This window comes from Rhinolophus hipposideros, assembly GCF_964194185.1.
Source record: "Rhinolophus hipposideros genome assembly, chromosome: 20".
Classification (NCBI taxonomy): domain Eukaryota; kingdom Metazoa; phylum Chordata; class Mammalia; order Chiroptera; family Rhinolophidae; genus Rhinolophus; species Rhinolophus hipposideros.
Genome location: NC_138066.1, coordinates 17,348,047 through 17,373,622, shown reverse-complemented (window position 1 = coordinate 17,373,622; position 25,576 = coordinate 17,348,047). Strand labels below are relative to the sequence as shown.

General features: G+C 46.3%; 1 protein-coding gene across 3 annotated transcripts in view; it reads left to right on the top strand.

Moving 5' to 3' along the window:
- The first annotated feature begins 18 nt into the window (after positions 1-18).
- The window catches only part of SUPT6H (SPT6 homolog, histone chaperone and transcription elongation factor), a 30,120-nt gene continuing 4,562 nt past the window's right edge, over positions 19-25,576 (top strand). Inside the window, exons 1-32 of one of the 3 annotated variants that reach the window (XM_081029484.1) lie at positions 19-168; positions 714-769; positions 5,896-5,968; positions 7,590-7,731; positions 8,506-8,664; positions 8,765-8,841; positions 9,201-9,393; positions 9,616-9,700; positions 10,312-10,585; positions 10,975-11,076; positions 11,294-11,410; positions 11,745-11,834; positions 12,030-12,172; positions 12,778-12,926; positions 13,076-13,174; positions 13,664-13,793; positions 13,878-14,028; positions 14,192-14,346; positions 14,521-14,716; positions 15,855-15,994; positions 16,109-16,226; positions 17,018-17,094; positions 17,325-17,460; positions 17,754-17,891; positions 17,970-18,137; positions 18,946-19,073; positions 20,193-20,400; positions 20,909-21,056; positions 21,473-21,615; positions 22,505-22,645; positions 24,146-24,341; positions 24,753-24,991. In XM_081029484.1, coding sequence (XP_080885610.1) covers positions 7,623-7,731; positions 8,506-8,664; positions 8,765-8,841; positions 9,201-9,393; positions 9,616-9,700; positions 10,312-10,585; positions 10,975-11,076; positions 11,294-11,410; positions 11,745-11,834; positions 12,030-12,172; positions 12,778-12,926; positions 13,076-13,174; positions 13,664-13,793; positions 13,878-14,028; positions 14,192-14,346; positions 14,521-14,716; positions 15,855-15,994; positions 16,109-16,226; positions 17,018-17,094; positions 17,325-17,460; positions 17,754-17,891; positions 17,970-18,137; positions 18,946-19,073; positions 20,193-20,400; positions 20,909-21,056; positions 21,473-21,615; positions 22,505-22,645; positions 24,146-24,341; positions 24,753-24,991 — 4,209 coding nt within the window. In that variant the 5' untranslated portion in view covers positions 19-168; positions 714-769; positions 5,896-5,968; positions 7,590-7,622. The remainder of the gene's footprint in view (positions 169-713; positions 770-5,895; positions 5,969-7,589; positions 7,732-8,505; positions 8,665-8,764; positions 8,842-9,200; positions 9,394-9,615; positions 9,701-10,311; positions 10,586-10,974; positions 11,077-11,293; positions 11,411-11,744; positions 11,835-12,029; positions 12,173-12,777; positions 12,927-13,075; positions 13,175-13,663; positions 13,794-13,877; positions 14,029-14,191; positions 14,347-14,520; positions 14,717-15,854; positions 15,995-16,108; positions 16,227-17,017; positions 17,095-17,324; positions 17,461-17,753; positions 17,892-17,969; positions 18,138-18,945; positions 19,074-20,192; positions 20,401-20,908; positions 21,057-21,472; positions 21,616-22,504; positions 22,646-24,145; positions 24,342-24,752; positions 24,992-25,576) is intronic. The other 2 variants (XM_081029485.1, XM_081029483.1) reach the window with 2 other exon arrangements.

Sequence of the window (25,576 nt, the reverse complement as noted above, 5' to 3'; positions counted from 1 at the left end):
CAGGGAGCCGGAAGTGACGTAGCACGTTGACGCAGTCGCGGCGGCGGTGGCGGCGGTGGCGGCGGAGGGGCCGTGCGGTGGGTTCGTACTATCTTTTCCCAGTCTCGGTTCGACGACTCCATTTTCCTCGGTGGGGGCTAAGCACACCGGAGAAGCGGCGGGCTTTAGGTGGGTAAAGTTCGGAGTGGAAAGCGTGGTCCTCGAATGTGTCAGGTGGGGAACCAGGCTCCTAGGGCCTGGTCCCGCAGGGGAAGAGGCGTTGGGGAGCCGTATGCGGGAAGAAGGGGTCCCCGGCCTTCCTTGCTCTGTGCGGGGAAAGGAGCTAAGTGGGCTAGTTGCTCAGAGTCTCGAGGCTTTTCCCAATCCTATGCCACCCGGAACCCGTGAATTGGGCGGCCTGTTGTATCAACAGGCTTCCTGGGATCCTGTTCTTCTGTCGCAGCTTCTGAAAACTGGGCCATGTAAATGGATTGGAAATGGAAGGGACCTAGGGCTTCTGAGTCAGGATCAGGTGATTGAATTGTTTGTTCTGGGGATGTGATACCTATGGAGCTCTCAGCAGCTCGGCCATGAGGCTAGAGGGCTGTGCCAAACTCGATCTGTTCCCTACGGTTGTATAACAAAATTAGAAGTTTTTATAGATGGCTGCATCCATAAACGCCTACCACAAAATTCAGAATGGGCTAGTAAGTCAAAACTTTATTTTCTTCCAGTTTCTGCCTTTCTCTCCAGGCACTCCCTTGAACCAGCTGGAGCGATATCAGAAATGGTAAGGGAGTATTATTAGTGATACCGCTGCAATTCATGAATATGGAGAGTTTACGCAATTTTGAATTAGACTGATTTCTTGGGGGGGAAATTTAGTTCCACTGTTGATCTGAAAGTTACCGGTTTTTAAGTCTTCGTGTATTGATTACAAAAATATGATTGCTTTCCCGGCAGCTCTGAATTTAGAGCTCCTTTCCATAACTTGTGCCCCTTCAGCCAGGACACAAGTTCATTCTTATTCAGTTGGCTTGTCTGGCTACTAGGTTACATTAGCATAGTATTGTTACTCCCTGTGAGGTTTAAACCTCATCAAGAGATTAATCACATCCGGAAGTAGTGCAATCTAGAGAGGCTCAGTCATATTTTATAGCTCTCCCTCAGTAGACCTTTGCAGATAAGGAAGCCTACCCACGTAGAAACATACGATATTTGGAGGCAAATAAATTTGCTCTTCTTTCGATTTCTTGGTCTCAGTGATGACACCGTGATGAAAATCCTGTGTGTAATATATGCTATTATTCCACCAATAAAAATCAATCCCCAAATCCTATCTCTGCATAGAAATCTATTCCATCAACATACAAATTATGTTCTGGTATCCTCTCTTCTGTCTCCAACTACCATCCTACTTTTTGATATTTCTTCATAGGCAAATTTCTTCCTGTGTCAACTTTTTCGGCTTTTATTCACTCATCTCTCTGGTTTCTCTTCTGACCACTCTGTTCAATTTGCTGTTATCAAGATCACCAGTGACTTCTATATTGCTAAATCCCATAGATACTTAGTTCTCATTTTCCTCAGTGTCTGGAATATTCAACACAGTTTATTCCTTTCTTGAAACCCTCTCTTTTCTTCGCTTTGTTTGACTTCACTCCTGGATTTTCTCCATTTCTCTGGCTGCTCCTCAGTCTCCATTACTAGGCACTTTTGCTCTCTACGTAGTGTATAAATGTTGCATTTTTCTTCAGTTTAATCCTGGGTTCTCTGCATGCTTCCTTTAGGTAATTCAGTCCCATGGCTTTAATTACTATCTGAAAGCTGGCAACTCCCAAGTTTGTACATCTAGCCCAGCCCTCTCTCCTCTATGTTCAAGACTCATGCCCAGAATGCCTGTGTAGTCGCTGCTTTTAGATATCTTTTAGATATCCCAAACGTAACAACAAAAGTTTTGGTTTTCCCAACATTCCAAACCCAGTCTTCCCTATCTCATCACTAATTGGTACTCTCATCCACATGGTTACAAAAGCCAGACCTCTGAGAATCATCTTGGATCCTTGTACCTTACTACCCTCATCCCCAAGTCTTTTAGTAAGTCCTGCCACTTCTATTTCCAATCTGTCTTCTATTCTCCATCTTCATTGTTAAAATCCTGTTCAAAGCCACCATTATCTTTTGCCTGGGCTACCATAATGGTATCCTTAGTTTTTCCTGCTTCCACCCAGATCCCCTTCCAAACTGTTTTCCACATGGCAGGGTCAGGTCAGGTCCGATTATGTCATTTCCCTGTTTAAAATGCTCCAATGGCGTTCCATGGCTTTCATAGCCCCACTTGAGCAGGCCCTACCATCTCAGTCTGCTGCCTTCACCATTCTCTGGTCATACTGGACATTGTCTACCATATGCCGAGTTCTTCCCCGCCTTTTCTTCCAGGAACCTCCTCCCCTGGCTTTGCATACCACATCCTACCCATTCTTAATATCTCAACCTAAACTCACTCTCTCAGAGGTGAGAATCTTTATTTCCTTCCTATCCCTTACAGCAAAGTCTGTATTATTTGTGGTTTGTCTCCTGCAACAGAATACAGGTATCCCAGAGGCAGGAACTTTGTCTTGTTACATGCCTGGCATGTAGTAGGCACTCGTTAAATAAGTATTTGTTGAATTAGCAAGTAAATTAAGTCAATTCACAGTTTAAAACCCTTCGGGGGCTTCCCAGCACCTTTCACATAGAGTCCAAAATCTTAACTTATCCTACCAGATCCTTATGACTTTGCTTCCAACTCACGAACCCTTCCTTCTCTCCCCAAACTAGCCATCACCGTTCCTGCCACTGCACATCCTGGGCCTCGTGCTGGGAGCACTCTTCTTATTTAAAGTGTCTCGAAATCAGGTTAGAGTCCTCTATTACAGGCTCCTATGGTACCTTTGTCATCAATTCTCTATAAAGTCCTCTGTCCTTCTAGATCAGGGGTCATAAAACTAAGGCTCCTAGGCCAACTTAGGTGACGCCCATTCATTACGTGTTGTCAGTGTCTGCTTTGTGCTACAATGGCACGTCTCCATCTCTAGTTTGCCAACCCCTGTGCTAGAGCAGGAACTGCTGGGTATGGTCCCCAGCATGTGAGGTACAAGGTTCGGTAACTGTTCCTCCCAGTGTTGCAGGGATTCTGAACCTGGTTACATATTTCAGTTGTTTCTGCCCCGCTTTTGCTCTTTTCTTGTTCCCCCCAAGGAAACATGGAAAGAAAAGTCATAACTAATGTTTTTAAATCACTTATTATGTTAACCATTATGAACGATAATCCTTTTTTATACCCTGGTATTGAAAAGATTCTAAAATTGTTATTTCCCATAAATGTGGTGTGTGTTCATGTTAAAATAATTATAGGCAGAATTAACCTTTTCTGCATTTTAACATCTTGACTTGGTGTGATTAGGATTTTTCATAACAGAATTCTGAATCCCAAATTTAAAAATACTTGTCTTAAGTGGACTCTGAATACTTTTATTAAATTTTTACCTTTTGGGATTCCAAGTTGGGTAGTCATTCGCAAATACCTTGGAATAATCCTAGGCCCTTGTTGATGACATACAGAATGTCTTGTAGTTTAAACTCCACACCTGACTTCTGGGTCTATTCTGCAGACGACTAGGCCCTTTCAAACTTAAGCCTTTGCTTATGTTACCTTTTTCCAGACTATCTTAATTCCTTTCAACTCAGGCATCACTTTTTCTGAGGCATTCTCTGACCTCCCTCTTAATATTGCTCACATAATCTGTCTATAACCATCATATAACATTGTCATGCTTTGTCATAACTTTATTTACAAGTTTTTGAGATAGTTTGTGAACTCCAGGGTAAAAAGCATATTTTACTCATTTTTATATACACAAATTCCAGCACAGAGCTTGACCCTAAAAATAAAAATGCAACTGTAAATGTTAATTAAAGCTGCCAGTGGGGGGAATTAACAGACATTTCTTTTTGCTCTGGTCTCCTTTTATAATTGCTTCCTATATCATCTTGTTCAAAGGAAGGGACTGCTGAGGGCCTCCCCTGTGGCAATCTGATCCTAGCTCCATTCCTCTTCCAGAGAATGTCATGGTAACCACCAGCCTCTCCCTTTCAGCCACATCTAGTACTGCAGCTGTGCTTCATCTAGAGAGAACTTCTCCCTTCACCATCCCACTCCCCTTGTAGACCTGTTTCAGTAGCAGATGTTAACCTACAGTCTGAATATGGGGAAAATTCTAGAGCATAAGTACTAAATACAAAATCCAAACTGCATGCGGCTCATCTCAGATATTATATAATAGTAGTAAATAGTGTTTTTGTTCTGGAATAGTTGCTGCTTGCCGGCCTCAACCTGCAGCACCCCCTGCACACCTCGCTCCCTCAAGTTGCAACAAGTCAGGATTGCTTCTGGCACACCTCTTAACTGGAAGGCTTGGCAGTGAGCTAGATTGGAGGCATTCCCCAGCTATAGCACAGCACGTACTTTATTGCTAACCGAGGGAATGGGAGGAAAGCTGCATGCAGCACACAGTACCAGCTGCCCCCCTTGACAGAAGAAAGCTGTTGTTGTCATCAGGTAGACTGTCTGTTTCTCTCTGTGAAGTAGGCTGTAGGGCATCTGGTCTGCAGGAGCTGGCATTTAATGTGAAGATGCTGAGGCCTTATAAGACCGAGTTTGTGGGTCTGATAGCCCAATTAAAATAAGCTGTGTGGGGGCTGCTGTAACCAAATCTATTTTTAATGGCTCAGTTCAGGGCTGAGGGGGAGCAGTGTCAAAATTAAAATTAGAGCACCAGATTTAATTGGCAGAAGTTTTAGATACTGGCTTTTGGCAGTACTCAAGCTGTATGACCTTAAGGATACAGATCTTGGGGGGAAAAGGGCATCAATCTAACCCCAAGTCTTCCTGTATCACAACTCTGCAGGTCCTAGTATAGTAGACCAGTTGTCAAATTTTTGATCTCAGTACCCCTTTATACTCTTAAAAATAATTTAAAACTTGAAAGACATGTTGCTTATGTGAGTTATATCTGTTGATATTTATGAGACTTATATGTATTGACGTTTACTGGCTTAGAAATTAAAACTTATTTGTACTCATTTTAAATAATAATGAGCCCATACAAAAAAGTAGTCCATTAATAAAATACAAGTATTTCACATCAACATTTATACTGTTTAAACTTATGCAGTGTTATATGTCACTTATATCTCCTTAAAGCTGGTAAGAAATAATAAGCCCACTACATTTTAACATAAATAATACTTTTCTGAAAAACAACTATAATCTTCTAAACAAAACGTAGTCAGAAGAGTGGCATTGTTTTTCTTTTTGTTTGCTTGTAAATCTTGTTAATGTCTTCCTTAATAGAATACAGCTGAATTCTCATATCTGCTTCTGCATTCAGTCTGTTGTGATACTTCGTATCATTTAACCTCCAGAAAACCCCACTGTACACACTCTGAGAGAAAGGAGACACACTGAGAACTACTGATACAATAGAAACATTTGTGACTTTGGAGTCAGACGTACCTTAACTCAGATCTCAGTGCTTGCAGTTGTTGTGTCTCCTTGAACAAATGACTTCATCTCTCTGAGTCTGCTATTGAATGGAGAGAAGTGTGCTGTAACTCATAGGACAGTGTAGGGGTTAATAGGTATTTATTAAGTGTCTGGAACTTGGTACGTGTGTGATAAATATTATTCCTCAAGGCCCCCTTTTTTTTTTAATTGCTTAAAGTACCCAGGAAAGACATATGTTAGTTTTGGTTGGTTTTGTGTGAGTGTTCTGGGTTTGTTCTAATTCTCTTCTTGTACCTGCTCTATACATATGTCATAATATACAAAATTATTTTATGGTCCTTATTTTCATCTCTCTTTCCTTCTACTAGAAGTCAACTCCTTGAGAACAAACAAACCAGCTTCTCTTGAAATCCCCAACTGCTAGCAGAGTGTATATACATGGTAGGCATTCAATAAAGTTTAAAAAAAATGGCATCTGAAACAGTCTAAAACTGAACATAAGACCATATCATTGGCCCTTCCTTTCCACCAGAACTCAGTACCTTCAGTTTTGTTTCCTTGAGCTCAATCTTAAGTTATTGGTTATGATATCAGTTGATATCAGTAAGGGTAATTTTCTAGAGAATTAGAGCCATAGAACGTAAGGCTCTTGCTAGAGCTTAGACCATTTCAGGTAGCTGTTTGTCACCCCCCTCTTCTCTCCTTTCCACTTGCCAACTTTCATTGGGAAGTTGGCAACAATATGAAAAAGTAAGTAATTTATTTAACAGTTACTTAGCAGTTCCTATTTTGTGCAGAGCACCTGAAAGGATACAGCTTATCTGGTAAAGAATCACAAAGTATCTTGTAATGCCTCTCATGTTGCCATTTACATTTTTGTGGTTTTTATTAGCCCTTCCATTGGATCTGGTCTCTAACTACCAGTCAAGTTTATATGTGGGGAAAATAGACATATCCACAATGAACCGTAATTCAGGACAGGGTGAGGAGTGATGCTGAGTTCATCAGCAGCCAGCTTCAGGATACCAGAATGGAATTTTGATGTTCCAATTTGTGTGATGGGTGCTGTTTTTTTAAAGTCCTACTCAAAACCTGAGAAGCTCCATGTTCTGATTTGGATGATGAAAGCAGGAAAGTAGAAGACAAACTTAAGATTAGTTAGTACAGAATTAGAGAATGCTAGGTTAAAATTTATCAAAACAATAAAGTAAGTTCTTTCCCCAATGTCATGTAATATTCTCAACTACCCTGCAAGGTAGGTAGTGCTATTGCCATTTTCCAGATGAAGAAATTGATATTCATACACATTCAGTCATTTGCTTAAGTTTATATACCTGGTAGATGATGGGACCAGGATTTGATCTCTACCCTTAATTTCAGCAGTCTTGCATTTAACTATGTTGCCTTTATTTTATAGGCCATGCAATTCTCTTTCAAAGTGTTCTATTTGTTTTGTTTTGCTGTGGAGGTAAATGGTAAAAATAAGAGTTATGATGCTAAAGAGGCCCCTTCCCCACCAAAGTGCTCCCAACTGGTACTCACACACGGGCTCAAATTCATGAAAAGTCGTTTAATTTGTTGAAAAAGATTTTCCTTTTGTCTATGTCAATAGCCAGGTATAGATGATACAGGTATAGTATATGTAAAAGTGTTGGCCTGTTAAGTTGGCACTTACTGTTTCTCAAATTTCTTGATGAGAAAGTCGCATAATCTCACTGCTACCATATCCCTACCTATATAATTATCCCTACAATAATTTCTCTCCTCATCTACCCATCCATGCCCCCATATGGTGAGATAAAACTCTTTGCGGAAACAAGGTGATATATATATAGAGAGAGAAGTCCAGTTATAATCACCTTTTTAAAGGTACACATGAGAGGAGTCACTGGGGGAGGAATGGAAAATGGAAGCGATGGAGCTGATTCTTAGTCTTCTCTAGGTGGAAATGAGTGCATGAGCAGAGCAGTGGAACATGGCTAAAAGCCTGTTTGTGGAACGGTTTAAGGACCCTCTGTAAAATCACATGTCTAATTTATTACCATCTCCCTTCCTTTTCTAGTGTCTGTCAGGCCGGCCGTGAGAAGCTGCAACGATGTCTGATTTTGTGGAAAGTGAGGCCGAGGAGTCAGAGGAAGAGTACAACGATGAAGGCAGCGTGGTACCCCGGGTCACCAAGAAATTTGTGGAAGAGGAGGATGATGGTGAGGAGGCCCCCGCCTCAGGCCTCTTCCCACTATTGCTAAGCTTTGCATAGTCGGATTCTCGCTGATGAGAAGCTCAGGCTAAGCACAGAAGTTCTCATACATGAGGTACCAGCTTGAGAATTTTCAGTCCTTGATGGAGAGTATTTACTAAGCGTCTGTCCGCTGTACACCAGGCTCTGTGCCTACAACTAAGAGTATAGAATAAAGACCAGCTGTCATAGAGTTTGTGTAGTGAGAGAGGGCAGGCAGTAAAGCAACAAATAGATACATACGTTGCGTCTCCTTTTAGAGACCTAGCAGTGTTGGTATTCATAAACCCACTTTCCTATTTCTCTGGCCAAACCCAATCTTTAGGGTCATCAGCAGAAGAAAACCATGAAAAATGGCTTTAAAAGCAGAAAGGGAAATGTAAGTTTTATCAAAGGAATTATGGATCAAAGAAGGAACGTAGCTGCTGAGTATATAAACTGAGAGGAAAACAAAGGTTATTGGTGGCTGTAAAGTCTCTAGTAGTGATTTTGAAGAGCCAGAGTAACTAGGAAGATCATCTTCCTTAAAGGCGGCGATCATGTAAAAGAGATAATCCTTTCCAGATGCTTCTGCTCTAAGTCAACGGTCATGTTTTTGCATTTTTAGATGAGGCTGAAGAGTGAACCTAGCACCCAGGTCGTTAGGTTCAGAGCAGCTGGAGAATCCCGGTTAAGCACGTGGCTCTGCCCCACCCCCAGCCTGCTCCCCAAACTCCATGCCTCAGACCCACATGTTTTCCAGATGAGGAGGAGGAGGAGGAGAACCTAGATGATCAGGACGAGCAAGGCAACCTGAAAGGCTTCATCAATGACGACGATGATGAGGATGAAGGAGAGGAGGACGAGGGTAGTGACTCGGGCGACTCCGAAGACGACGTTGGTCACAAGAAGAGAAAACGCAGTGAGTAGCCGTCTCTTCTCGAGTCAAGTGAGGCTGGGGAAGGTGTTGCAGTAGAAAAGGGGCCTCCCCGTCCCCATGGGTAACACTTTGTTTCCTTCAGCATCTTTTGACGACCGCCTGGAGGATGATGATTTTGACCTCATTGAGGAGAATTTGGGTGTCAAAGTCAAAAGAGGAGTAAGTGTCCTTCTATGTCTCTGTCCCTGTGGGGGGTGAAGGCAACAGCCCTGGAAATTCAATGACTCCTGGGGAAGGAGGCATAGCTAGAACAGCTTCAGGAACATCCAAGAACAGAAAGGTGCTTCGTGTCATGTGCTGGCTGGGGAGCCCAGATTTACAGCCGTTCGGGGTGCCTGTTAGAGAAGACTTGTCAGCATTTCGTGGGTGGGCTCTGGGCCTCAGAGAATGTTCCCGAATTGTTCTCGCCCATCTCCCTTGGTCAGCATACCTGGTGGGCATTGGGAGTGAGGCTGGAGAGCAGGCATTCTTATGCCAGCCCCCTCAGACCCTGACGAAGCAGGTTTCCCCACCCCTAGCAAAAATACCGACGCGTCAAAAAAATGTCAGATGACGAGGACGACGATGAGGAGGAATGTGGCAAGGAGGAACACGAGAAAGAAGCCATTGCAGAGGAGATCTTCCAGGACGGGGACGGAGAAGAAGGGCAGGAGGCCCTGGAGGCCCCCGTGGCCCCCCCAGAGGAGGAGGAAGAAGATGATGAAGAGTCAGGTATGTGCCTCAGGCAGGGAAGCCAGTGCTTGGGGGAGTGTTGGGATTTCCCAGCCCCTAGGAAAAGGGGGGAAAACCATTTTTGAGCTACAGCCCCCCAGCATTTGACACAAAGAGCCTCCCAACTCTTCTCACTGGTCACTCACAGAGCAGGAATTAAAGCCATTTAAGTCCTGGCTCATCGTCTGCCTCTGAGCACTAACCCCTTCCTTTCCTACCCAGACATTGACGACTTCATTGTGGATGATGATGGACAGCCTCTGAAAAAACCTAAGTGGCGGAAAAAGCTTCCCGGATACACAGATGCGTGAGTAGGGTTTGGTCGGAGGTGGTGATAGTGGCATCTAAGTGGACCCAGTCAGGAAAGAGATCAGAGGTGTCTGCCCAAAATGGGACATTCCAAGCTCTCAGCCATTTGCTTCCCTGCCTCAAATAACCTTTGCCAGGCAGTGATTTCATACCTCTCCTAGAAGCCCTGAGAGCTCTGCATTCTAGAACCCCCATGGGACCAAGGTGGGCAAGGCGCCAGCCTCCCTCTTAAACCTGCAGCTCCATGTTTATTCATTTATGTGTGGGCCTTCTAAGTATAATTTTGTTGGAAGATTTTGCTCTAAGGGAATATTATACTACCTTAGCAGAAGACAAATCCACTGAGCAGGATATGAACCCATCAACCCTGTTGCTATTTGATCCCTGTCTCTAGCATGTGCCAAAGATGGGCTTTTTATCTTCTATAAATAATAGTTTCCCCAGAAATAACTCCCCAACTGAGCCTTCCTTCCACAGTGAATATGCTTTTTTATGTAGCTTTCTCTTAACCTCCGTAGTTGCTTTGGGGCAGGGAAGGGATCTATGCAGGGGCTGCATTTCCCCCCTTTCCCCAGGATCCGGGACAGCCCCTCTTGTTCTCGCCCACAGGGCCCTGCAAGAAGCCCAGGAGATTTTCGGGGTGGACTTTGATTATGATGAATTTGAGAAATACAATGAGTACGATGAGGAGCTGGAGGAGGAGTATGAGTATGAGGATGACGAGGCTGAAGGCGAGATCCGAGCTCGCCCCAAGAAGACGGCCAAGAAACGTGTGAGCCGCAGGAGCATCTTTGAAATGTACGAGCCCAGTGAGCTGGAAAGCAGTCACCTCACAGACCAGGACAATGAAATCCGAGCCACGGACCTGCCTGAAAGGTTCCAGGTAAGACACCACCAGCCTCTGTGTTTCTGCCGATCTGTCAACACCTGTGCTAAGCCTCTTCGCTGCAAGGGTTGTGGGAGAAAAACAATCTAGCAACAGTCTGATAGAGAATGGTATCTAGGAAGGCAGCCTTGAACCCCATCTGACCTGGGGGGACAGGGAGTCCAACTCTTAGAGGAGGGAAGATAGACTCTGGTGTGGCTTATACTTCTTGGAATGGCACTCTTTCTTTAGCAAAATAGGAAGTGCCTACTTCTTGCCAGGATGACACTCTTCCAGATAATGAAAACGTGTGCCTGCAGAGCCACATTTATGTCCGAAGTAGTGTGTGTTTTCCCTACATGCGATACAAGATAAAGTCAGGCTCACTATTGTCTTACCCCTTGCAGCTTCGCTCCATCCCAGTCAAGGGGGCTGAAGATGATGAACTAGAAGAAGAAGCTGACTGGATCTACAGGAATGCTTTTGCCACACCAACCATTTCTCTGCAGGTACCCGCCCCCCCCAAAAAAAGAATATTTTTTACATGAACCAGAAGTTGAGGAGCTGCTCCTCCCCTGCCCCAAACATCTATGTTCCTAGTCTAGAACTCTGTATGTGTGTGTATGTGTATGCTGACAAGGTCATCTTGTGCCATGAAGCAGCTTTGTGTGTGGTAAGACAAAGCAGGTAATGGTGCTATTGCTGTTTTTTCCCTTCCAACTGTAGGAAAGCTGTGATTACCTAGACCGAGGGCAGCCAACCAGCAGCTTCAGTCGAAAAGGGCCCAGCACAATTCAGAAGATCAAAGAGGCCCTGGGTTTCATGCGAAATCAGCATTTTGAGGTAGTGCCTCAAGCGCATTTCTAGTGGTTAGAAGTTCAACAAGGGGATCTGGGAAAAGTCAGCTACCTAAGTCAACTTGGGAGCCCCCTTCTGTTCTCAGCAGTGGTCCCTTGGCTCAAGAAGTTTGAGGACGAAAAGAGACTAGTGATCAAGACAACAATCTGCCTGTCTGCTGCATTATCTTCCCCTGTGGAGGGGAGAGCATGTACCCTGGATGGGCCTGTGAGGGAGGGCAAGCTTCCAAACTGATGGATTTCCTGGAGCTATTTGTCCCTTTGGCAAAGGGGATCAGATCTTTATCCTCGGGTTGACTGCAGTCTCCTTGCCACTCCAGGTGCCTTTTATTGCCTTCTACCGAAAGGAGTACGTGGAACCTGAGTTGCACATCAATGACCTGTGGAGGGTGTGGCAGTGGGATGAAAAGGTAATATGGATCCATGCCTCGCAAGGGGTCGAGGGCTGGATTGGGCACCACTACCACCAGGGCCCACGCTCTCTTGGCAGCCCAAATCCCCCAGGCTTGTCACACTTCCCCCCAGAGTCTCCTGGGGAGGAACAGAACAGCCTTGCGTCTCCAGGGCAGAACACCAGCCCTTACTCCTCCCCTATCCTGTCCTAGTGGACCCAGCTGAGGATCCGCAAAGAGAACCTAACGCGCCTGTTTGAGAAGATGCAGGCTTATCAGTATGAGCAAATCTCTGCTGACCCTGATAAACCTCTTGCTGATGGCATTCGGGCTCTGGACACCACCGACATGGAAAGGTACCATATGCAGACCCCCCCAGGAGCAGTATAACCTTACAAAATTCTCAGCCCAGGGCTTATCCCATAGAAACCCAATTTGTCAACACATCAAAAGTAACCTTTCTGACAGGCAAATTTATGTTAGTTATTCATATTGGTATAAAAGATTAAGAGGACCAGATATTTATATTTGTTGATCTGCATATTCCATATATGTAAAGCTACATGGGAAACCAAATTATAACCAGAAAGTACCTTGGTGAGCCTGGAATCAGAGTGGGGTGGGGGTGGGGGCAGATGATTTTAGTGGCCAGTGTCACGAAGCTGGGGAAGAGCGACAAGGACTGTCTCAAGGACTCTGGACTTTGCTAGAGACATGTTGCCCTACTTCCTCTCCCTTTTTGTTTTCAGTTCTAACAATCAACCACCGTTTGTTTGGCATATTCCTCCTCTAAGAGGCCTTGGTTGCTGTGGTCGTGATCTGGGGGCATTGTGTCTATAATCATTGGAAAATACAGGCACCCACCCTAGTTGGGATCTTGCCTCATGGGAATTGGACCTCTTGTAGCAGAATTGGGGTACACCCTTCCTTGGTGACAATTGAGGTCTTACGTCCTCTCCAGGCTTAAGGATGTACAGTCAATGGATGAGCTGAAAGATGTTTACAGCCATTTCCTGCTTTATTATGGTCGGGACATCCCCAAGATGCAGAATGCCGCCAAGGCCAACCGCAAGAAGCTGAAGCGTGTAAGGGAAGAGGGAGACGAGGAAGGTGAGTGCTGGAAAAGAAAACCCAGGGGGCTTGATGGCCGTGCGTCTCCAAGGATGGCCTTGGCTGAGTGCTCTCGGGGGCTTCTCTCCATGTGTCAGATCCTGGGGCGTGGTTGGAAACTAAAACACTGCCTTGTGTGTTCCTCCCAGGTGAAGGTGAGGAGGCAGAAGATGAGGAGCAGAGGGGGCCAGAGCTCAAGCAGGCTTCCCGCCGAGACATGTATACCATCTGCCAGAGCGCCGGCCTAGGTAACAGCTAGCTAGCTGCTTTGTGACCTGGGCATCTCCGCCTTGAGCAGAGGGAGTTCCCTGATAGTCACTGGTGGGTTGGAAGACAACTTATAGGACATCTGAGTGAATCACCAATCCAATTATGAATTCTGACTTGCCCCCATGACCCATTCCACCTCACAGAAATTGTCCAGCCTCTCCCTAAATTCCTGAAGGAATGGGAAACTCACATGATCAGAGGGAGGCAGTCTAGCTTATCTTTGGGAAGTTCTTTTATTAAACTGTAGCTTCCACCTTAGTTCTGAGCCCAGGAGTCACATGGAGATTTTTTATTTCTTCTGCCTCAGAATAACCTATCAGATGTTTAAAGTCAGTTTTCTTTGTTTTTTGTAAGACATCCTATTCATCGTGACCCCTTTAAAGTCTAGTGCCGAGAATTGCTGCTCTAGATTCTAAGAGCCAAGAGCCCACCTGTTGCCTTACCCTTCACTCTCCTGTTTGCCTTAGATGGTCTGGCCAAAAAGTTTGGGCTTACTCCTGAGCAGTTTGGGGAAAACCTCCGGGACAGCTATCAACGGCATGAGACAGAGCAGTTTCCTGCGGAGCCCTTGGAGCTGGCCAAGGATTATGTTTGCAGGTAGGCATGTGGTAGGTGGCTGACAGGAAGGGGGACGGGAGGACAAAGACCCCCGCATGCTGAGCTCCCTCATTTTCTCCACAGCCAGTTCCCTACACCGGAAGCTGTGCTGGAAGGTGCCCGCTACATGGTAGCCCTGCAAATTGCCCGAGAACCCCTTGTCCGGCAGGTGCTAAGGCAGACTTTCCAGGAGAGAGCCAAGCTAAATATATCCCCCACCAAGAAAGGTAGAAAGGTGAGCTCTGCGTGAAGGGCTTTAACCCAACATGTGGTCCCAGTCTCGGTTTGATTGGCCTGCGTTTCTTACATCCCGGCTGTGTGTCTGAGCAGACAGGCAGGCTCTTCTCCCAGGGCCGAGCCAGCCTATCCGGAGGCTGATGGCTCCCTCTCGTGTATAGGATGTGGATGAGGCCCACTTCGCCTACTCCTTCAAGTACCTAAAGAACAAGCCTGTCAAGGAACTGAGAGATGACCAGTTTCTCAAGATGTGCCTGGCTGAAGATGAAGGGCTGCTCAGCATTGACATCAGCATAGACATGAAAGGGGTGGAGGGGTAAGCAAAGCTCTGCGCTGGGACTGGGGAGGGCTGGCTGAGTAGTCTGTCCCAACAAGGGGCTCCTCAGGAAAGGGAACCACTTTCAGAACTGAGCGAGCCATTTTCCCTGGCTCACTCACAGTGTTTGTGCATGTTGTGCACGTCTTTTCCATCTCTGTTGTCTTCTCTTAGCTATGGCAATGACCAGACGTATTTCGAAGAGATCAAACAGTTCTACTACCGAGATGAGTTCAGCCACCAGGTGCAGGAGTGGAACCGGCAGCGCACCATGGCCATCGAGCGAGCTTTGCAGCAGTTCCTCTATGTGCAGATGGCCAAAGAACTCAAGAACAAGCTGCTGGTTGAAGCTAAAGAATATGTCATAAAGGTGAGAACAGAAACTCTTGGGCTTTTTTTTTTTTTTTTTTTGTTAAGATTTGATTGGGGAAGGGGAACAGGACTTTATTGGGGAACAGTGTGCACTTCCAGGCCTTTTTTTTTTCCAAGTCAAGTTGTTGTCCTTTCAATCTTATTTGTGGAGGGCACAGCTCAGCTCCAGGTCCAGTTGCCGTTGTTAGTTGTAGGGGGCGCAGCCCACCATCCTTTGCGGGAGTTGAACCCGGAACCCTGTGGTTGAGAGGACGTGCTCCAACCAACTGAGTCTGGGAGGCAGCTCAGCTCAAGGTACCGTGTTCAATCTTAGTTGCAGGGGGCGCTGCCCACCATCCTTTGCGGGACTTGAGGAATTGAACCGGCAACCTTGTGGTTGAGAGCCCACTGGCCCATGTGGGAATCGAACCGGCAGCCTTCGGAGTTAGGAGCACAGAGCTCCAATCGCCTGAGCCACCTGGCTGGCCCTGAAACTCATGATCTTTAGTCCTGTGATTTCCTCAAACTAGAGCTAACCGTGAAGGAACCCCTTAATAGTAGTCCGTAGCTAATGAAGAAACTGCGGGGCAGGCGGAACATAATCTGAGAGTGCAAACAAGGCATTGGGGGTGGCTGGATGGCTCAGTGGTTAGAGTGCGAGCTCTCAACAACAAGGTTGCTGGTTCGTTTCCTGCATGGGATGGTGGGCTGCGTCCCCTGCAACTAAGGATTGAAAATGGCAACTGGACTCTTGGCTAAGCTGCGCCCTCCACAACTAGATTGAAGGGCAACTTGGAGCTGATGGGCCCTGGAAAAACACACCGTTCCCCAATATTCCCCAATAAAATTGAAAAAAAAAACAAGGTTTGGGTCACTCCAAGACCTTCCCATTTGAACATGCACACACACACACACACACACACACACACAGTCCCCCGATCATACATTCTTTGGTTTTATTGTTTATATTGCTGTTCTGTGTGTACTGTTCAGTTTGCAAAAGCAAGCTATGCCTTCAGGTTGTAAGTTTGTCAAGGGCTCGGAACATGTGTCTGTGTGCATATGACTACAGCCTTTACACATGTGTACCTCCGTGTGTCTCCTTAGCACGCTGGGTGAGCCTGATGGCTCTAGCGTGTGGTGTATCTCTTCCCCAGGCTTGTAGTCGAAAGCTCTACAACTGGTTGAGGGTGGCACCCTACCGTCCAGATCAACAGGTAGAGGAAGATGATGACTTTATGGATGAGAACCAAGGGAAGGGCATCCGCGTCCTAGGCATTGCTTTCTCTTCTGCCAGGTAAATGCCTATTCCTGCCCCCTGGCATCACCCGTACCTGTCTTTCTAATCTTATCTTATTCATATCCTCATATTACTGATTATCACACCATTCTTTTCCTGTCTGGCTGGCAGAGATCACCCTGTGTTCTGCGCCTTGGTCAACGGTGAAGGAGAAGTGACAGACTTCCTCCGGCTGCCCCATTTTACCAAACGGCGAACTGCGTGGAGAGAAGAAGAACGGGAAAGAAAGGCAAGTGGCTGGGTCCAGTCACCAAGTTTACATCTTAAGTACATCTTATAATTCCGTGGGGATGAGTGCTTATGGTCTAAGCAACGTCCTGTGCAAGACCCTGATTATCTCTGACCTGGTCACGGACCCCTCAAGTCCTGGGGTAAGTCTCATTTCCATAGGCAGTAGATGGCACTCACGTTCTGGTGCAGAACGTACTTCTGGCCTGAGGCCAGTTCTGGGCCTTGTGTGCTAGGGAGCTGCTGTTACTGCCTCTGTTGTTACAGCATCTGGGTCAGCCTGTTCCAGGAGCTGAAAGCCACTGAGGCATTAAGCCAACCATTTCCCTGCCTTAGCTGCTCAGTGTCCCTTTTTCAAGGAAAGGAATTTGAATTCATCTCGTGGATGTTTCTGATTTTTTTTTTTAACCTGATAGTATCTTTCCATTTTGTTGAGAGTATCCCATTCTAAAAAGTAATTTTTAACAAACAACTTTAAAACAGAAATCTTGAAGGGGAGATTAGAATAGTCCTGACTGCCAAGCACTGGTTTATGTCAAGATAGACCCAAGTATGTTTGGTTAACCACAGCCCAATAATAAGCCAGAAATACAATAATCTTAGAAAATAGTAACAGATGTGTAACATTCAAACTGGAAGTCCTGTGCCCTTTGTTTTGTGCTCCATTTAGACAACGTGTGATACATCATTGTTCTCTGGTCTTATAAGGTCTCAAGCTTCGTAGGAGCGAGAACTGCTTGAAATCTCCCTATCTTCAGAGCCATTCAACTCCCTTTTATTTTTTCAATCCAGGCTCAAGACATTGAAACCCTGAAGAAATTTCTTCTGAACAAAAAGCCTCATGTGGTGACAGTTGCAGGAGAGAACAGGTTAGAGGCACCAGGGGACTGGGCCAGGCTGGTTTAAAGTCACTCATCCCTTATTGTTGTGCCTGTGTGTCCTTGAGAATATCCCCATCCCCAGGGGGTGTCCCTGGGAATGTTGTACTGCTTTGTCTTCGAAGCTCTCCCACCCTCCACTCCCCATCCCCACCACAGGACCATCTATCCCTGAGAAATTGTGCAGGAATAGCCCTGACCAACACCCTTCATTTCTCCAGGGATGCCCAAATGTTGATTGAGGATGTGAAGCGCATTGTGCATGAGCTGGACCAGGGCCAACAGCTTTCTTCTATTGGGGTGGAGCTGGTTGACAATGAGCTGGCCATTCTCTATATGAACAGCAAGAAATCGGAGGTAATGCTGGAGCTGCACCCTTAGGACCTGCACAGGCAAGAGCTATCAGTCCCAGAGAGATTTGATGGAGAAACAGGTTATTGGAACTCAGGACTCTACCTGTTCACTTACCCATGCAGAGGTTGTTCGTTTTGTCATGGTTCAAACTGGGAGCCCCAGAGATTAAATTGGTCCCTAGAAAAACAATCCCAGAGGAGAAGAAAACGTGACTTAAAGCCAGAACGGTTCGGATTTCCTCTTGCTGTTGGAGCAGAGGAGACTTTGTGGCCCTGCTAACTCTCGTTTGACTCTAGGCAGAGTTCCGGGATTACCCTCCAGTGCTGCGACAAGCTGTCTCCCTGGCCCGGCGCATCCAGGACCCTCTGATTGAATTTGCCCAGGTGTGCAGCTCTGATGAAGATATCCTGTGTCTCAAGTTTCACCCTTTGCAGGTGCGTAGATTTTGACAGGCAGGGCTACGAGGGCAAAATGGCACGGTGACCTTAACCTTGCCTACTCTATGTCAACAGGAGCACGTGGTGAAAGAGGAGCTGCTCAATGCCTTGTACTGTGAATTTATCAATCGAGTCAATGAGGTTGGGGTCGATGTGAATCGTGCCATTGCCCACCCTTATAGCCAGGCCTTAATCCAATACGTCTGTGGCCTGGGACCTCGAAAAGGGACCCATCTTTTGAAGGTAGGCTTGGATTGAGTCAGAAAATAGGAAAAGTTCCCATTTCCTTGAGCCTTTACACTATGCCAGTGTGATTTGACAGGAAGGCCAGGTCAGAAAGGTACAGGGGACTTTGTCCATAGTCATCCAGCTAGTGACAGAGTCAGACTTCAGACCATGTGTCCACAGCTATGCTCTTCACTGTGCTAGAGTGACTCGTGGTAAAGGTAGCTACTGTAAGTGATGATTTAAAACAGGCGGAAGAAGGAGAAGAGGACTAGACACAAACCTCAGGATAGTGGGGGTTTTCCTAGGAGAAAGAAAAAGGATTTCAGTCAGAGACGGGGGCATGCAGGGAGATTCAAAAGTGTCAGTAACATTCTTTTCCTAAAGATGAGTGATGGGTACTTGAGTGTATCGTTTATCGTTAACTTTTAAGCCACGTGTTAGTCTTTGAATGTTACAACATAAAGGGGGTGGGGGGAGGGAGATGACGGTAAGGGGGATCAAAATATGGTGATGGAAGGAGAACTGACTGGGTGGTGAACACACAATGGGATTTATAGATGATGTAATACAGAATTGTACACCTGAAATCTATGTAATTTCACTAACAATTGTCACCCCGATAAATTAATAATAATAAAAAAAGAAAGATACAACATACTTCATTAAAATAGTTGTTTTAGTAGCAGACAGTGTGATACAGTGCTCAATTAGATCCTGAGGCCTGGGGACAGAGTTCCCATCCTGGAGTGTCCCAGAAACCTGAAAGCAGGCTGGGAGGTGGGGCCCGCCCATTGCTCTGGCTCACTGCCGGCCTCTCTCTTAGATCCTGAAGCAGAACAACACCAGGCTCGAGAGCCGGACCCAGCTGGTCACCATGTGCCACATGGGTCCCAAAGTCTTCATGAACTGCGCTGGCTTCCTCAAGATTGACACAGCCTCCTTGGGGGACAGGTGATGCCCTCTGCCTGGGTGAACTGGGAGGACTCCCCTCGGACTGTGCTTTGTGGGTTCAGGGGATTAGGGCTGCCAGAGGGCCACCAAGCATTTTAAGTTAGGAAATGTTTGAAAGCGAAGGTGAAGAACCTTTATTCTATCGAGAGCCTCTGACCTATGGAAAAGATCGGTTCAATTATGTGAAGCTTTTTTATGAGAAACAAAAAGAACCAATTTAGTGTATAAATTAAGGACAGAAAACATAACTTGGTTCAGTAAATGCAAACTTGTTCTGTTATCACGGTGTGTCGTAGCTAGATGAGGGTGGAAATAACACGGGGAATGGAAAAGGAGTGTGGGGGTACGAGGAGGCAAGGAAGGGGGAAAAGAGACTCAGTATGTTTGGAGATGATGTTATTGAGAGAAAGTTCTATTCACTTGGACTTTGGACTTCACTATTGACCTCTTCCTCTCCAGAAGTTATCAACTCAGTCTTTGGCGGATCTTTTCCACGGGCACATAGCTCCTCATTCAGTAATGGAAATCAGTGGGGAAATAGGCTTCCAGTTCTAAAACTTCATTTTCCACCCAGCTTTGCTGTAACACTCCACGAATAACATAGGGCCATGTGAGTGCACGGGCAAGACCAGCCTGGGAAGGCTTTATGGGGGAAAATAGCTCTCAGCAAATTCTCGGAGGTCTTTTTCCCCCTTCTTGCTTTATCTTATTATAAGACTTGTATACGTTCGTTATATAAAACTCAACATAGAAATGTTATGCAGAAAGTGGAAGTCCCCCATAATCCCACCCCCCAGAGATAACTACCATAACAATTAATGTATATTACAACCTTTGTAAATTTTATTTTTGCTATGCATTTACTAACTACCCATTTACTACAAAAATGGGGTCATATGGTTCATAGTGTTTTGCAATGCATTTTTCACGTATCAACGTATCGTGGCCATTTTTCCATGTCAGCACACAAAGATCTACCTCATTCTTTTTAATGGCTGTATAGTATCCCATTGTATAGAGGTACGCTGATTTATGTAACCAGTTCCCCATTGGTGGACGTTTGGGCTCTTACTAGAATCCGCTTGTATATATCTTGCCTGTCTTCTGCCTTTCCTTCAGCACTGACTCATATATTGAAGTCCTCGATGGTTCTCGCGTCCACCCTGAGACCTATGAGTGGGCCAGGAAGATGGCAGTGGATGCTCTGGAATATGATGAGTCGGCCGAGGATGCCAATCCCGCAGGAGCCCTGGAAGAGATCTTGGAAAACCCAGAGCGACTCAAGGACCTGGACCTGGACGCCTTCGCAGAAGAACTAGAGAGGCAGGTGGGTGACGATGGAGACAGCAGAGCATAAAAACCGTTCCCCGGGGCGAGGTGGGAGGAGACGCAGGCAGCGAGTATCCCGAGAACCCCCAGTACTATTAGTGTGGGAAACTGGATCTTCCCTTCTCCCAAGCTGTGCTGGGTTCTCAAGGAAGTTGTCAGTCTGCTTGTAAAGAGCCAAGCCAGTCTCAGAGACTGCTGCAGTCATTGCGGGGGGCAAGAGGGAGCTTGGAGGGGGTCAGCAGCAGTCTCCTTCTAGACCCTCTTCCTCCTTTCCAGCGGTACAGCTGCGCATTTGTCTATTTTATACATTGGGGTTCCGTGAAGGATTTTTATTATAGAACAGTGTCCCAGGACTAAGAAGTTTGAAAACCTTTAGTTAACGTCGAGGGAAAAGAAGAAGAGAGAAGCCCTGACAGGAGCCTCCTGGCCTACTCCTTTCATTCAAAGGCTCAGGGCTCAGGTCGGAGAACAGTTACAAGGCTCCTCTTAATGGGCTTCTTCCCCAGGGCTATGGTGACAAGCATATCACCTTGTACGACATCCGGGCAGAGCTGAGCTGTCGGTATAAGGACCTCCGGACAGCCTACCGCTCTCCAAACACAGAGGAGATCTTCAATATGTTAACCAAAGAAACACCAGAGACCTTCTACATTGGTAAATTCTGGGTCTGCTTTTTAGTTGCAGGAGGAGAGTTAGGGGTGGGGAGGATGCACTTACTGTATGCATTCAAACCACGCCACAACTCCAGCAGGACAAGGCAGGTCTGTACTGTACCCGGGGAGTTTTGAAGATTATAGAACTCTGGGCTAGAAGTGAAAACTGAGTTCAAGGTCACGTTACATTATAACCTGCTGCAGGATCTTCATGAAATCACTTTTATAGGCCTCATTTTCCCTTGTCAGCAAATCAGGGGAAGATATTCCCTTTCAAAGATGTGAGGGCAGTGAGTGCAGACGCTTTAAGAGAGTCTGTCAATAAAAGGTTGGTGGGAAGGAATCGCCTCTGTAGTTCTCTTAGCATGCTCCCCATTCTCTTCTTCCCTTCCCTGTTCTCCTCTACCCTTTCTCCAGGGAAGCTCATCATCTGCAATGTCACTGGCATTGCCCACAGGCGTCCACAGGGTGAGAGCTATGACCAGGCAATCCGCAATGATGAGACAGGGCTATGGCAATGCCCCTTCTGTCAGCAGGACAATTTCCCTGAACTAAGCGAGGTATGTGCTTCAGTATTGCCATGGTGACTGAATTTCCTTGAGTAAATGGTCTCTGTGCTCTCGAAAAGAGTGGGGAATGGGGTTATTTAATGTGTATTTAAATACATACACAAAGAAGGGAGAGGACTAGAGCACATTCAGGTCTAATATGAAGTCCCTCCGTATGCTAGTCAGAAATAATCTGTGTGCTTCAATTCTGGCTCAGTCCTTAATCCTTGTTTCCCATTCTCTGGGGATCTAGTTCAACCAGATTAAAGACATATATTTTTTACCTGCAGGGTAGGCACAGTGTCACTGTGCTAGTTAGAAGATATCTGTAGGCTCCCTTCCGTTTTTTTCATAATCCACACACATTTTAAATTTTTCCCCCATTCTTCTAGGTACCCTCTAACTTACTCATGGTCAGAACTCATTAAAGCCATCCTGAAAGCTTTTTCTGGGTCTTTAAACGTTGAACGGATTATAAAATACAGTTTCTCAACTTTACCCAGTAAAAAGCTGGTGGGATTTGTCCAGGATATACAGAAAGCCAAGGGCCACCTGGTTCATTAAAATGAGTTCTGAGGAAACTGACGTCAATATTTCTTTTGCCCATTAGGTCAGAACAAAATGGGAGGGAGGAGCCTCTGTTGCAGCTAGAGGGACATGTACGTTAAATTAACATAAAAGATTGATCTGATGGCCTGTATAGTGCCAAACATGAGCTGTGAGTCAAAGAACACTGGGGATGTACCAGGTCAGTGTTGGTGGGTAGCTAAGTCATTGTGTTTTCAGGCATGATACCAGGTGTCAATGGTAAAATAAATTACAACACCCCTGGCAGCTCTTTTCTGAATGTGTGATCTCCGGAATCTGAATGAGCAAGCTCTTCTACTGATGCCCTCTTTAGGTCTGGAACCACTTTGACAGCGGTTCATGCCCAGGCCAGGCCATCGGGGTCAAAACACGGCTAGACAATGGTGTAACCGGCTTCATCCCCACCAAATTCCTCAGTGACAAAGTGGTAAAGCGACCAGAGGAACGAGTGAAGGTAGATGAATGACTGCATTAAGACATCCATTTTCAACTGTCTAAATTGGGCTTTCTTAACATTGGGCTGGCCCCACCAGAAGTTAGGCTCTGTTCCCAGTGGCTGCTGGTGGGGAGAGAGTTTCAGGAGTATTTATAACTAGTGTAAAGAAGCCAGGGCAAGAAGCATGTGAATGCTTTTGTTCACTGCTTGTGAAATTTCATCAAGTTGCCAGCCCTTTGGGAGAGGGCTCTGTCTTCCTGTGGGGGAAGTTGTGGTTTAGTCCAGCGGGCAGGAAGCAGGCGTCAGCATTACATGCTGGGAGACACAAAGGCTAAGCTCCCTTTCTGTTCTAGTCTTCTCCTGCCATTAATTATGTATGTACACACTAGGTACCAGTACCTAACATTTACATATGTTGTCTCTAATCTCACCACCTGACAGGAAAGAAAATATTATATAATACCTTCTTTTTTCTTTTTTTTTTCCTTTAAAGATTTTATTGGGGAAGGGGAACAGGACTTTATTGGGGAACAGTGTGTACTTCCACGACCTTTTTTCCAAGTCAAGTTGTCCTTTCAGTCTTAGTTGTGGAGGGCGCAGCTCAGCTCTAGGTCCAGTTGCCGTTGCTAGCTGCAGGGGTGCAGCCCACCATCCCTTGCGGGAATCGAACCAGCAACCTTGTGGTTGAGAGGACGCTCTCCAACCAACTGAGCCATCTGGGAGGCAGCTCAGCTCAAGGTGCCGTGTTCAATCTTAGTTGCAGGGGGCACCGCCCACCATCCCTGCGGGACTCGAGGAATTGAACTGGCAACCTTGTGGTTGAGAGCCCACTGGCCATGTGGGAATCGAACCTGCAGCCTTTGGAGTTAGGAGCACGGAGCTCTAACCGCCTGAGCCACCGGGCCGGCCCCAATACCTTCTTTTTTCAAAGAAATTCAAGTGCCTATTCCAGGATCAACCAGTTAGTTCGTGACATGGCTGGTACCAGATCTGTCAAATTCTCTGGTTCTAAGTGTCGTGACCCCCTGAGAACTGCAGACTTAGGAAGGCTGGGGAAAGATTCCTAATGAAGGAAGCCAGGGAGATTTTCAGAGGGTGAGCTCTGCAGAGTGAGTGGCTTTTGCCACTGTGTAGCAAGACTGGTTCATGTCAAAGCTGAAGTACAGAAAACAGCGATTATTTTGCTTCCCCTCCAAAAAAGGGCAGCCAGATTTTGATTGCCTCCTCGGAGCAGTAACTAGGCAGCTTTATGGGAGAAGGGAATAGTGCCAGTGACAGGAGAGGTCCCAGTAGACTCCAGTTGGTTTTTCTGCCTCGAGTGGGAGGCCTCAGGACACGACACAGCCTGTAGTCTGCAGGCCGGACTCAACCCCAGACTCCTCGTGTGCCCTTCAGTAGCTGGCTGGCTTCAGACAAGTCACTGCACCTTCCTGCCTGCATTTTGGTTTTCTCAAATGTAAAACGGCATTGGGCTAGATCATCTTTGTCCCTTCCAGCTCAAATGTTCTGTGGATCTAGGTGGGAATGACTGTTCACTGCCGCATCATGAAGATTGACATCGAGAAGTTTAGCGCAGACCTGACCTGCCGCACCTCGGACCTCATGGACCGGAACAACGAGTGGAAGCTGCCCAAGGACACGTACTATGACTTCGATGCCGAAGCAGCAGACCACAAGCAGGAGGAGGACATGAAGCGGAAGCAGCAGCGGACCAGTGAGTGTGCCCACCACCATGCCTGTGCACCCCACGTCTCGGCAGCTCTCCTGTGGGATGCGCGTGCTGATGGCTGTGTCCCTTGCTCAGCCTCCTGGTGGGAGTGAGTGCTCAGCTTTGAGGTGCGGAGGCCCAGAGAGATCATGAAAGGGAGTGATTGGCAGGGCCAGAAACCAGGGTCGTCTTGGGTCATATTGTCTTTGCTCATGCACTGGGACTCTGAAAGCTTCATTCTCTCAGCACCGTAGGAACCCAGGTTAACACATCTTTCACATCAGAGAAGCCAGGCCCCGCGAGGATAAAAGAGTCTCAGAATTCGACAGTGGATCAGAAATTAAGCCATGGTTTGTCCCATTGCTGATGGTTCCCAGTCCCATCCCCTGATCTGTACTTCTTTCCTGCCCTCTTCAGCATATATCAAGCGAGTGATCGCACACCCATCCTTCCATAATATAAATTTCAAGCAAGCAGAAAAGATGATGGAGACCATGGACCAGGGAGATGTGATCATCCGACCAAGCAGCAAGGGTGAAAATCACCTGACAGTCACCTGGAAAGTCAGTGACGGCATCTACCAGCACGTGGACGTGCGGGAAGAGGGCAAGGAAAATGCCTTCAGCCTGGGAGCCACCCTGTGGATCAACAGTGAGGTGAGAGCCAGCCCCAGCTCACTTCCCATCCCCACTCCTGCTTCCAGAAAAGAGCCACTTCTGGCACTTTCACCTGCCATTAGTAACTTGTATGCATTGTATGTATTTTAGCTTCACAGCCCCAAACAGGAGCTTCATTGTGAAATGAGGCATTTGATATTAATTTTGTATGTTTTGCTCCTTCCTTCTTTGTCCTCCAAATTTTGAAATAGACTACCTAAAGAGAGCCAGTGGAAGAAGAGAAAATACACATGCAGGCGCATGTACTTGTTCGTGCACACGCACGCACACACACATACACATCAAGTTTCTCTTTCCTGTTTTTAGTGAAGTGAAATTTTATGAAGCTCCCTATTGTTCCCAAGCACCAGGAGAGAGTTAGAGTTATGATTTAAATAATGTTATGCCTTGTAAACTTTAAATCTGGGCACAACTCAAACAGATGGATAAATTGACGGGACTTTGCAATGGAATGAGGCTACAGCAGGGGTGGGAAGTCCATCCCCTCCCATGGGTTCTCTTCTGAGTGGATTTGATGAAGGGCCAGGAATCTCAGCTCTGGATATGACCTTTGCCTTCCCACAG